The 13,629-nt window shown below is 40.0% G+C and overlaps 1 protein-coding gene across 7 annotated transcripts in view; it reads left to right on the top strand.

Annotated features, from left to right (window-relative positions):
• Positions 1-13,629, top strand: part of LOC147012008 (BAI1-associated protein 3-like) — a 176,012-nt gene that overhangs the window by 70,804 nt on the left and 91,579 nt on the right. For all 7 annotated transcript variants that reach the window (XM_085856531.1, XM_085856530.1, XM_085856533.1 and 4 more), the window contains 2 exons: positions 7,558-7,655; positions 12,062-12,182. In XM_085856531.1, the coding sequence (XP_085712657.1) occupies positions 7,558-7,655; positions 12,062-12,182 (219 nt within the window). The remainder of the gene's footprint in view (positions 1-7,557; positions 7,656-12,061; positions 12,183-13,629) is intronic.

The raw sequence follows: 13,629 nt of genomic DNA, 5'->3' as shown, positions 1-13,629 counted from the left end.
TTTTACTTTCTATCCTGACAATTGCCTCAGTCCCTGCTGATGAGAAACAAACATCCCCAGACCATGATGCTGCCACCACCATGCTTCACAGTAGGGATGGTGTTCTTTGGGTGATGTGCTGTGTTGGGTTTGCATCAATCGGAATCTCTGGAGTGGTTTTTTTGCATATATTAAACGGGACTCAAGATGGGCGTTTTTGAGTAAGGGCTTCATTTCTGCCGCCCCATGGTACAGGCCAGACTTGTGTAAGACTTGGGATATTGTTGTTACATGTACACAGTGATCAGTCTTTGCCATAAAGGCATGTAGCTCTTTCCAAGTTGCCATTGGCCTAATGGTGACCTCTCTGATCAGTCTCCTCCTTGCTTGGTCATCCAGTTTGGAGGGACAGCCGATCTAGACAGGGTTTTAGTGGTACCATATGCCAACCACTTCTTCACGTCTTAACTGTGCTTTACGGGATATTAAAGGCCTTTGAAATATGTTTCGACCCATCCCCTGAACTGTGCCTTTCCACAACTTTATCCTGGAGGTCTTTTGAAAGCTGCTTGTTATCATGGTTGAGTCTTTGCTGTGAAATGCACTACCCAGCAGAGAACACCTTCAGTAACAGCTGATTTTATCAGAATCATGACAATTGAACGCAGATGAAGGCCAATTAACTTGGTGTGTGATTTTGAAGGTGATTGGTCACACCTGAGCTGATTTACAATTGCTATTATGAGGGGGGTGGACACTTATCCAACCAAGATATTCTAGTTTTGTCTTTTTAATTAATTTTCTGATATTTATAGAATTTGTTTTTCACTTGGAAGTTATGAGTTACAATGTGTAAATAAAGGTGGAAAAAGTCTGACTTATGCAATTTAATTCCAGGCTATAAGGCAACAAAAGGTGAACATTTTGAAAGGGGGTGTAGACCTTCTGTAGGCACTGTATGTTGTTGTTCGTCTTTCGGCTGCTCCCGTTAGGGGTCGCCACAGCGGATCATCCGTTATGATCCGCATACTGATTTGGCATAGGTTTTACGCCGGATGCCCTTCCTGATGAAACGCTGGCCGCCTCTTACGACACAGGGATAAGGATTGGGTTTCGCCATGATTCCGGGCTACCCTACACCCTCTCATAGCGCGGCCCAGTGCAGAGCTCCCGTCCTCAAGCGATCTCTGTAGGCACTGTATATACTGTGTATAAAACTGAAAAACACGGGTGGACAGGTGAACCCTCATCAATGTGAAGTCTTCTTGGTTGACCCCTATATGTCTATTAATTATGTGCCGTTTGAACGTGTTTCACCATGAGTGCATCGATTAATTACTTATTATTGGACCTTGACTACCTCAATTAATTACCTCTATTAATTACAGACTATTGGAACATACCTTTCAGACAGGTAGAGTGTAATAGTGTAAACAGTATTACACTGTAGACAGTGTAAAGCCCTTACTCCTTTTAGACCTTTTAGACCCCTTTAATCCATATGAAATATTTTTTAGAACTTTTAAGACACTTTAAACCTTTACACCCTTGAGACCAATTTTACCCTTAAGACCCTGAAGACCCTTTAAGACCCCTAAGTCTATTAAGACCATATATAAACCTAAGACCCTTTAACTCCTAAGACCCTTCAGACCCCAAAGACTCCTTTGAACCTTTAGACTCCAAAGACCCTTTCTTACCCTGAGACCCAAAGACTGGTAAGATCAGTAAGACCCCTTAAGACCTCTAAGACCCCCTTTGACCCCTTATAACCCTCAGACCCTTGATGACTCTTAAGACCCTGAAAACCTCTAAGACCCTCAAGACCCTTTATAACTATCAAGACGCTTTAAGACCCCAAAGACCCTGAAGACCCTTAAGAGCCCAAAGACTGGGAAGACACTTATGACCCTATAAGACCCTTTTCGATCTGTTAGACCCCTAATACCATTTAGACATTTTATAACCCAAAAACTCTTTAAGACCCTCAACACCCCTAAGAATCTTAAGACCTTTAAGACCCCTAAGATCCTTTGCCCCTAATACCCTTTAGACCCCTAGGACCCTCAAGACCCTTTAAACCCTTTATAACCTGAAGACCCAAAGACCCTAAGACCCTTTAGGACCCAAAGATCCTGTAGAACCTAAAGACCCCATTGCCCCCATTGGAACCCTTGACCCTGTTAAACCTTCTGTCTGAGGGCCTTCTGCAATAACATGAGGGTCACCAGTCATAATCAAAAGCACCCACCCCCTCCACCACTGCCCCCCCTTACCAGTAAACCACCTCATTACCAAGCGAAGAGGGTGCAAAATTGAATTAATTAAATGTATCTGTTTTGTTCAGGTTCTGCTCATCTTGGTTTGTGGTTAGTGGCATAGGGAAAAGTCCCACATGGAATATAAAAAGTCCCAAGTGGCATCGAAAAAGTCCCATGTGGAAAAGAGAAAAGCCCCATGTGGAAAAGATGAAATGGTGTCCATGACAACATTTTCACTCCATTGTAATCAATTATTTTTGTATACATATGTAGTTGAGAAAACGGTCTCCATGACAACAATTTCCTCCCATTATAATCAAAAAAATGTGGATACACAGTGGAGGCTCATGAAAGAGATAGAAGTACTTCACTGAACGGATCAGGACACAACAGGACAAAAGGTACAGTTGAGAGAGGGTGGAAACATCAACAGCGGAGTTGAAGGATGAGATAGAGGGAGACGTGTACAAGCAATGGGTGTCGGGAGGAATGGGGGCAGGAAAGGACACATGGGGTGGACAGGATGGATACAAAAGGAAACTCTCAGGAAGGAAAAACAGGAAATTTGGAAGGGGTTGGTGGTGGGTCGGGAGGGGAGGGGGGGAGTTAATATGGGGGTAGAAAAGATCATGGTTTTGGATTGGGGATGACCTGAAATAGTGCTGAACAGTTGTCTTGAAGACCTGGAGGGCAGAATGAGATTGAAGAGAATGTGGAAGTTGGTTCCACAGGTGGGGAAAAAAAAGAGAAACGAATGAGTGGCAGTGAGCAGTGATTCTGGATTTTGGTAGTTTCACCAGAAGGGGTTTGATGGTGGACCATGTTCGCCATGTAGGAACAAGGCACGAAAAGAGCAGAGGGTGCAAGGCCAGAAAGGAGGCGGTAGAAGACAGTGAGACCACCAACCTGTCTGCGATGGGAAAGTGATAGGCAGTAGGCACATAGACAATCTTCAGCATGGAAGATTCTAATGATATTGAAGGCCTTGGTTTCCATGGCATCATGGTGAGCAAGGTATGAAGCAATGGAGCCAGCCCATAGGAGAGAGCAGTGAACAGTACTCTGTCAAGTTGCAGATATACTCCTTTTAGTTCGATCGGAGTTCATGTGTGCCAAGGAAGGACTTTGTACGATGAGTCACCACTGGCTTTGGATGCCAACTTTGAATTCCCAAGAAAGATTGTGGCTGATAGTGAGACACAAGTGTCTGTAAGTCAGAGAGAGGGAGAGAGAGGGAGAGAGAGGGAGAGAGAGAGGGAGAGAGAGAGAGGGAGAGAGAGGGAAAGGGAGAGAGGGATATATATATATATATATATATATATATATATATATATATATATATATATATATATATATGTATGTGTATATATATATATATATATATATATATATATATATATATATATATACATATATATATATATATATATATATATATATATATATATATATATATATTTGTCAGGATTGAACAACATATTCCACAGTGTTTGACCAGCTTGTGCTTTTTGTCAAAGTCTGAAGAGAGGGAAGAGGCTGCAGCCCACCTGTCTGAATGATGAGGGATGTCACGGCAGAGGGTGGAGTCATCAGAAAATAGATAAAGAGGTTTATAAGCATTACAGCTGAAATGCGATAAGTTCTACAATCTCTTAACCTGAACCGAATTTCAAAATTTTAACTGCGGAATTGAACTTAGCAGCAGTTCCCACTGCTAAAAAAGTGTACATTAGTCCAATTCGCACATTTTGACCCTCTGGACATCTCCGGTCATCTCCAGACGTCTTCGGATGGTTTTTACTATGACCAAGCCAGCCGTTCCTTATCAACCATTTCATTGGATTGCTTATTTGAGTGCTTAATAGTGGTTGGTTGAATTGATTCCAAAATACTCGATTCCAACCATGAGATTGAAAACAATCTAGAAGTGAACCGGAATTGAAGTTGATTCTGAGTAATTGCTACTTCAGAGAAAGAAGCGTTTTTTTTTTCGGGAAAAAAATGTTTTGTCCCTGTTGGGAGGTCCAGAAGTGCAGATTGGAACTATTTTGGGAAGGTTAAAGAAGACAGTCCGAAAGTTGCATGCTCCCTTTGTTCAATAGACGTTGCTCATCACTGTAATACGTCCAATGTTCTAAAATGTTTGTAAACCAAACACCAGAGAGAGTACATATTAGTGATAGTTGTGAATGAAGATTCAAAGAAACCAAAGTCTGAAACAGCAACAAGTTTGCTTTCGCAATCAATGATTGAAAACACTTTCACCCCGGTGGCACCCTGGTATGCTGCCTTCCCTTCCCCTCATGCTGCCTTCCCTTTCCCTCCCTTCATGCTGCCTTCCTCTCCTCACACTGCCTCCCCATCCCCTCCTGCTGCCTTCCCTTCCTTTCCCCTCATGCTGCCTTCCACTCCTCATACTGCCTTCCACTCCTCATACTGCCTTCCACTCCTCATACTGCCTTCCCTTCACCACCCCTCCTCGCTCTCCCCTCTTTGCTCTTCCACCCCTCCTCACTCTCTTCCCCCTCTTAGTATTCCCATCAGCGAAGTGACGGGTGGTATTTGCTAGTGTAATATATATGCAAAACGCAGCATGACATTTGTCATACTGTTGCTATTATTAGGTCAGAAGAGTCGTTTCTGGTTATATATCTAACATACATCCAGTGTACAAAACATTACGAACTCCTGCTCTTTCCATGAAATAGACCGATCAGTTGAATCCAGGTGAAAGCTCTTATCCCTTTTTGATTGCACCTGTGAAATACACTTCAATCAGTGTTGATGGATTTATAAGGTTACAAAAGGATTTATAAGTCTTGAGACATGGATTGTGTATGTGTGCCATTTAGAGGGTGAATGGGCAAGACAAAATATTGAAGTGCCTTTGAATGGGGTATGGTGGTCGGTGCCAGGCACATCGGTTTGAGTGTGTAAAGAACTGCAACACTGCTGGGTTTATCATGCTCAACAGTTTCCTGTATGTACCCAAAGGACATCCAGCCAATGGCAGGCCAGTGTTCGAAAATGGCTCAGTGATGAATGAGGCCAAAGGAGGTTAACACGAATTTTGCAGAGCAACAGACGGGCTACAGTTAGTCAACTGACAGTCCAGTACAACATTGGTGCCGAAAGACCCATAAAAGAATGCACAACTCGTCATACCCTGACACGAATGGGGTATGGTACCCAATGATGGTACAGAGTTCCACTTCTTTCAGCAAAAAACAAGAACCTGTGGTTGCAGTAGGCGACGGAACAAAAACACTGGACATTGGAGGATTGGAAGAACATTGCCTGGTCTGATGAATCCCGATTCCTGCCGTTTCACGCTTATGGGAGGACTAGGGTATGGAGAAAACCACATGAGTACATGCATCCATCATGTCGTATGTCAACAATTTCAGGCTAGTGGTGGTGGTGGTGTGGGGTGTGTTTTATTGGCACACATTGAACCCCTTCATAAAGGTGGAGCACCGTTTGAATGCCACATGATATCTGAACATCATTGCCAATCAGGTGCATCCCTTCATGGCAGCAGTGTATCCATCTACAAATGGATTCCTTCAGCAGGATAATGCCCCATGCCACAAGGCTGAGATTGTCCAGGAATGGTTCCACAAACATGACAGTGAATTCAGCTTAATGCAGTGGCCTGCCCAGTCACCAGATCTCAATACAATTGAGTATCTGTGGGATGAGATGGAATGAGCTATTCAAAGTGGAGATCCACTACCAGCCAACTTGACACAACAGATGGAAGCATTGTAGTCAACATGGACCAACATCCCTGTGGAACACTTTCGACATCATATAGAGTCCATGCCCTGACAAATTGAGGCTGTTCTGAAGGCAAAAGAGGGTGTAACTCAGTATGAGGAAGGTGTTCCTAATGTTTTGTATACTGAATCTATACAACTCTTTCTCACCACTGACTGACTCACTCACTGACTGACTCACTGATATTAAAGATTGGAACCTTCTGGGTGACGTAAAAAGCTGAAATTTTGCATGCCAATGGACATCGAAGCCGGTACACCAGGAAAAGTCACAGAACTATCAGAAAGCATCTGTAAATGAAAATATAAATAAATGAAAATAAATAAATGAAAGAAATCAAATGCAAGTGAGTGACTCGAGACAATGGGGGAAGCATAGTTCGTATGCTTACACAATGTGTAAGCACACCCCACTTGTACTGTTACACATGTGGGGTACAGGATAGTTATCAAAGTATAAGACCTTAGCACAGGCCGTGTGCTCACATATAATCAATCATTTTACTTTTATCTTGGAATTTGTGTTTAGCTCAAGTCATCCTGTTATTGTGTGCCATTGGAAGGTGGTGTTTTGTGCGGTAGCAATCCAGATTAAGGATGTCATGTAGACTGTCCTTCCTGTCAAACCGGTGAGGGTTGGAGACCCTGAGTAGGTAATTAATATGAGGTTTCCCAGCGTGACTTTTGTCAAAAACTTTTCGTTTGTTTTTTTGACCATATGAGCTTTTGTCATCAAATTTTCAACAAACAAACAAACAAATCATTTGTTTTCTATTACCTCTAAAATTACTGTCTATAATTGTGAAATCTAGCCCATGTGTGTGGCCATAGTAACGTTCACATTCTTATCATTATACAATAATAATCTGAATTGGATCTGAATTCATTACAATGTACAATTCAATTCTGCTGTTAATTTTATTTGGCTGAATCATTTAATTATGTCAAAACTTCTGCAAATTTTTCATGTTCACGATCTAACCTTGACTTCTAAATAAACTGTATTTAACATGGATTGTATGTGCACTTATAGTTGAGTCTGGGCAATGTAACACGTTTATGATAAGGACATAATTATGGCTCGTTAGTCTGATACTATACGTGATGTTAAATTGATCTCTTTTATTAATTTTTTCCCTTGATATTCCTCACTTTTCTTGAATTTCTTATTTTCTTTCTCTTTCTCTCTTTCTTTACAGTCAGATATCATGTCAAGATATATTGTATGAAATGCAATTTATTTAAGGACATCACTCTCAAGCTTTTGCTTCTGATGTTTCTTCTTTTCTGTGTGCGGTCATACTTTGTTCATATTGCTGAAATTATTTGAAAATGTTTGTTTTCATATAATGATGTCTATGGAAAATAAATAATTATCAAATATCAAATGAGAATATGGAGAACATTGGTTTATAAAATTTACATTTTTTTAGCTGTTGTTTGCGTCAACTTAGTTTGAGTACAAAGCAGACGAGGTGGATGGGCTTTACATTTTGAGATGCTTTTTCATTGCTGTTGTTACTGCCCTGATTGAACAGATGGATTCCTGGACGGGGGAGCTGAGCAAGGACGCTTTACATGTTATCTGCCTTCATGCAGTGCAGATTGATTTATCTCTTGCGGAGCAGGCCCTCATGTAAGCACAACAGGGAATGAAACTGCACCATGCTAGTCCAGCGTTGGAAAAGCCCGAGTTTTAAATCCCCAAAGCAGCGGCTTGCAGTTCCACGCTCTGTATATTTACTCTCTGTTAAATGCTTCCTCTTTCCATCGCACTTCACTCCTATATCAACACTGAACTCTATGCAAAAGGTCATTCATTAGGAAACTTACTGGAGGCTCCCTACCTCTCTGAAAAACACACAAGTACTCCATTAAATAACAATTGTAGTATGCCGGAGCTTCTGGGAGAATTGCAGTTTTGGAGTTATGTTTTATTAAATGGATTTAGTGTGAGCATTAATTTATTTATGTAAAGATTCAGTCTGTTTCTAACAAAACCAGCCAATAAATTAAGCAATTTTACCTTCTTTTTTTCTTTCCAGGAGCGAGGCTCATTCTGAGATCCTTGGCAGATGGAGTTCTATTGTTTTCCTCTCGGGTGCCAGTCCAGTGTCCTCACCATGTGGGAACCACTGGGTGTGGTGATGGTTGAGTGGTGAAAACACTGGACTTGCATCCCAGAAGTAGTTGGTTCAAATCTGTCTGAAGTCAGCAGTATTAAGTATTGTGATTCTCAACTTCTGAAAATGGAGCTGGTTTTAAGAGAATTACAATGCTCCTATCAAATTTCCTGTCCAAAAAACCAAAATAACCGGCTTGTTCAAGACTTTCTAGTTCAGGCATGGGAAGATCTGTTTGTCTGTCATGCATGTTCTAGGGTGTGTTCTGTTAGTAAGTGGCTGGATTACCGCTCGCCAAGTGGCTTGCTTGATTCAAAGCATTCAAGCTAGCACTGCAACGGAAAAGAGTGCTCAGCGCTACTTCACAACACGGCGGTATCCATGTAAACAATGCTATTGTGGTACTCGAGTAAATGCTGTCCAGGCTGTCGTTTTCAGTTTTACACGATCCTCTTGTGACAACAATTTCCCCGAACAAACTTAAACCCTGAAAACGTGAAGCTAAAAGCGAATTAAACAATTGGTTAATTTCCATCTGTCCATCCATCCATCCACAAACATCAGTTTATGATCGAGAAACAACTTAATTTCAATTGAATGTTATATTTTGAACACAAATTAGCATATGAATTGGAAAACGAACCTGTAGTTTTATAGTACTTTAGCTCTGAATTTGGCCCGATTGCACATGCGCAAAGAGGAGTGAGATTTTTTCCTTACGGTTTTGAGGACATCATAAAGAACACAAACAACAAGCATGAATAACTAATTTATGTGTTCGATAAGGTGGTGTAAAAGCCATCGCATCAACGGCAGTAAACTTCCGGAATTAATTTAGTTTTTGCACGACATTTACAATCTTTATTTTATTTCAATTAAATTAAATACTTTAACACTGTAGAACACTAATCACCTTCTTATCGCTTCCAAAAACCTCCAGTTTTGCAGTACTTGCACATGTTATATAAAGTGGTGTATAAGACTGCATCAATGGCACTAAAGTTCTGGAATTCCTTTTACAACCTTTAAAATAATTATTTTATTTCAATTGAATTATATACTAGAACACTGCATGGGGCACAGTGTTCTATGAACTTTCTAGTTGTGTTAGCTGCAGCTACATCCAGGGCCGGATTTAGGGAAGGACCAACGGTACATTTGTCGAGGGCCCCAAAGGCTTCAGAGCCAGGGAAATGGGGTCACATCTGCTTTGTAAAGCTGGCAATTCAACTTTCTCCATCGAGTTTTTTGATAAATTTGTGTTTACGTTCCATCAAAATCACTTTATCATTTCGATGTATCACTTTATTAAGCTCTAACTGATAATTACCTCCACCCACTGAAGGTGGATGAAGGTTATGTTTTCATCCCTGTCTGTTTGTGAACAAAATCTCTCAAAAAGTTGTGGACGGATTCGGACGAAACTTGGTGGAGAGCTTGGGTATACAACAACGATGAATGATTAGAATTTGGTAAAGATCCAAATCCGGATCCAGATCCGAGAATTTTTAAAGTGATTTTTCACCATTGAGTGATAGTGCTAAACTGACATATAACACAATATCACAAAACGTTTTGGATGATTCAGACGAAACTTGGTGGGCAGGTTGGGTATACAAGAAGGAAGAATTTATTCGATTTTGGTGAAGATCTGAATTCAGATCCAGATCGGAGAATTTTTCAAGTGAGTTTTCACCATTGAGTGATGGGGCTAAATGATATATAGCACGATATCTGTAAATGTTACGGACGGATTCAGGCGAAACTTGGTGGATGACTTGGTTAGGTGACAAGAACAAGCTGATTAAATTTTAGTTCAGGTCCGAATCCAGATCTGGCCTATCAGTGGGATACAAATCGTAAACTAATCAGCTTGGTGGAGGTATGCCCTTTTCCGAGTTCCCTTCCAGTTTAAAATATTTTTACTTTTAATTCATCTTCAGTGAAAAAAAAGTGTTGTCGTGAAATGTTTAGAGATCTATACACAGTTATGCTCTTTTTATTTTTATTTTCTCTTCCCACTACATTTCAATGTTGGTGGTGGGGAGGGGGAGGGGCGGAGGGGGCCTCTACTACTCGAATGTCCTGGGGGCTGTTAAATTTAAATCTGGCTCTGGCTCCAGCCTGTACTCAGAAGATGAAAAGAAAGAGAAATAAAATGGGGGTGGGGGGGTCAGAAGGGGGAACCCACCCCTAACCAAGCTGATCTATGGACCTGCCACTGTGCATTTTAGGGAGGGCTGGAAGGTTTTTGCATGCTTGTATATATTACAGTAGAGCAAACAATAAAAGTGTGGACTGCACATTTCAATATCGTCCACTGTGACAGCAAAATTGAAGAAATTGCCCCAAATCGTTTTGAATTTAACTACGGCGGCCATTTTTGCAAACATACGGAAGTGTTCCATTCGCAAGCAGCTCGCTTACCACTCGTGAAGCACCTCCCTGAATCGCTTGCTCTTGACAAACGATAGCAAGCAATAGCAAGCCGATTGCGAACTGAACATGCCCCAGTTCTGGAACAATAGCATAAAATGAAGTCGCAAAATCAAAACAGCAAAGTGCACCTTTTTCAAAACTCTTAAAACAAAAGATTGGGAAGTAAACAAATTGATTAAACAATAGGAACCTTGTCATGCGAGATATCAATGATGCTCTAAGTCGATGCCATAAGATAATAGAGCTGGGATGCACTAGTCGTTATCAAACCTGATGTATACATCGCACTGTTATAACCCCCAATTTATACAAAACCTGTAAATACACATGCAATCTAACAGTTTGTAATGTATTTTGTCATAATGCCACTTGATTATGTAATGTATGATGACTGTAAGTTGTTTTACCTGACAAATCCCCAACGTCCAAGCCAATTACTAGCAACACATTATGTGATTTAATTCACAAAGCTGTAGGCTACTAGATCCACCCTTGTCGATTTCATCACCAACTAATCAACTGGTTCAGTCATGCATGGGCTGGCAGGATGGCTTAGGGGTACGCATACTCGCCTCTGAGCTATCTAGCCGGATTTCGAATCTCGACCCAGCTTTAAATTGTCATCCTGGTGCTTCGCAGGCAGACGAGGCATAAATGTCTGCCATTCCTCGGGTGGACCTTAAATTGGGCGTCCAGTCTGCCGGCAGTAGTTAGTAAACATTAAAGATCCCAAGATGTCCTTCGCAAAGAGTCGGCAAGCTGTTGCCAGCACACTGAACATATTCCAAATTTCTGCTCTAACCTACAGGGAGCAAACACTGCATCAACGACACCACTGTGCCCCCAACAAATGATGCTACCCACAGCCATGTGTTGCATAAGGAAGGTTTTGAAGTTTGTGAAGAACAACCCGGTTGTACGATGCTCACGAGGCAGTGCCTTTAATCACAGAAAGTCACTGTTCGCCACTGGAATTCCTTCAGTGTGTGTCCTTTAATTGCTTGCATCTTTATCATCCTTCCATAAGCCCAGGGTATATTTATTGCAGGATTTCAAATGTAATTGAGCACAAGTGGATAGAAAAGTTGATTCCGTTGCCTTTCGGTGGATTCTGGTTATGAGATGTCACCTTTTGGGAATTTGCATGTCAGAAACGGCCAAGGTTGGCTCTTCACCACTTTATCTAAAAAACAGAGGAGTTCTCATTATGTCAGGACGAGAATGAATCCCATTGAATATATTCATATTAACAGCTGCAAACTTTGCCTAAACGACTTCGATTGAAAAATCCTCCTTCCAAATGAAAATTAGGGCTATTGAATGACTCCTAGAAGAAATAATTCAAATTGGAGTTAGTGCGGAATATCACCACATAAATCTACTGGTTTCATTGTGACAGGAATATGAGAGCTGGAAGTCTGTATTGGACACTGTGTTCAGGTCTTCAATGACCTTCTTTGGTGACATGCCGTACTTCCAGCTGGTGGTTTGTATTCTCCAAGCATTACGTGACAAATCGTTTTGGAGTGGACTTTCTCCTCAAGCTGCTGGAAAATATGGAAGAACTTCTTGCGACTGATCCACCACTGCACCCTCAACAGGTAGCATATGTCAAAGTATTACATATATGTATGTATGTCTATATATACATATACATATATATATATATATATATGTATATATTTATATATATATATATATATATATATATATATATTTATATATATGTATATATTTATATATATGTATATATATATATATATATATTTATATATATATATATATATGTATATATTTATATATATATATATATATATATATATATATATATATATATATATATATATATATATGTATACACACACACACACTTGCATATGCAGTGTCTGTCTTGTCCTGTGATGTCACTGAACTACTTCAAACTTTTGTGAAATTGTACCAAACTTCGGGGATGCACCTACCCCTCCCTTGTGTATGTCTCAAGTGTATTTCTTTTGAATTTTTTGGAAAAATAACCCCAATTTATATGAAACCTGTAAATACAGAACTTGTAATGTATTTTGTCATAATACCACTTGATTAGGTATTGTATGACGGTAAGTTGTTTTGCCTGACAAATCCCCAACACCAATTACTAACAGCACATTATGTGATTTCATTCATAAAGCTGTATGCTACCCAATTGTACCAAACTTCCGGATGTACCTACCCCTCCCTTGTGTATGTCCTTAGGGTATTTTGTTTGAAATTTCTTGAAAACAATTTTTTTAACTTAAATCTTCAACTTGAATTGCTTAAAAATGTAATATCACGAATATTACAAATACATATGCAAAATAAACGTTTGAATTATGCTTGGTGTAAATTATGACAACACGGCAACTTACATAGCCTACTTATCCGCAGTTGTATTTAATATATATCTGATATATATTTAATATATATTATATATTTCATATATATATTTATTTATTTATTTATATATCTAAAATATAAAGCTCTTTATAACCACTGATTAACTGACTGACTGATATTAAAGATCGGCAGTGCCTTCCGGGTGATGTAGAAAGCTGAAATTTTGCGTGCCAATGGATATCGAAGCCAGTACACCGCAAAAAAAAAATAAAAAAATCACAGAATCGTCGGACAACATCCATAAATGAAAATATAACTAAATGAAAAAAATGCAGGTGAGTGACCCAAGACAATGGGGAAGCACGATAATTTTGTGTGCCGACGGACATCGAAGTCGATACACCAGGTAAAATCACAGAACTGTTGGAAATCATCCGTAAATTAAAATATAAATAAACTAGAAAGGCACTCGGTGGAGCACATACCGCCGCCACGCAATGCCTGATCCACGAGAACATATCGGGCCCAAAACATTTTTGAAAATATCGTGCTATATATAGTTTTTGGCCCGATCTCTCAATGGTGAAAAATCACTTTTAAAATTAAATAATTCTCTAACCAGATCCAGATCTTCACCAAAATCGAATCATTTCTCCTTGTCACACACTCAACCTGTCTAACAAATTTCATCCG

The sequence above is a fragment of the Eptatretus burgeri genome, chromosome 15, assembly GCF_056783735.1.
Source record: "Eptatretus burgeri isolate ZD-2024b chromosome 15, Ebu_testis_v1, whole genome shotgun sequence".
In the NCBI taxonomy this organism is placed as follows: domain Eukaryota; kingdom Metazoa; phylum Chordata; class Myxini; order Myxiniformes; family Myxinidae; genus Eptatretus; species Eptatretus burgeri.
The sequence above is the reverse complement of the archived record's forward strand: the minus strand, read 5'-3'. Positions and strand labels throughout refer to the sequence as shown.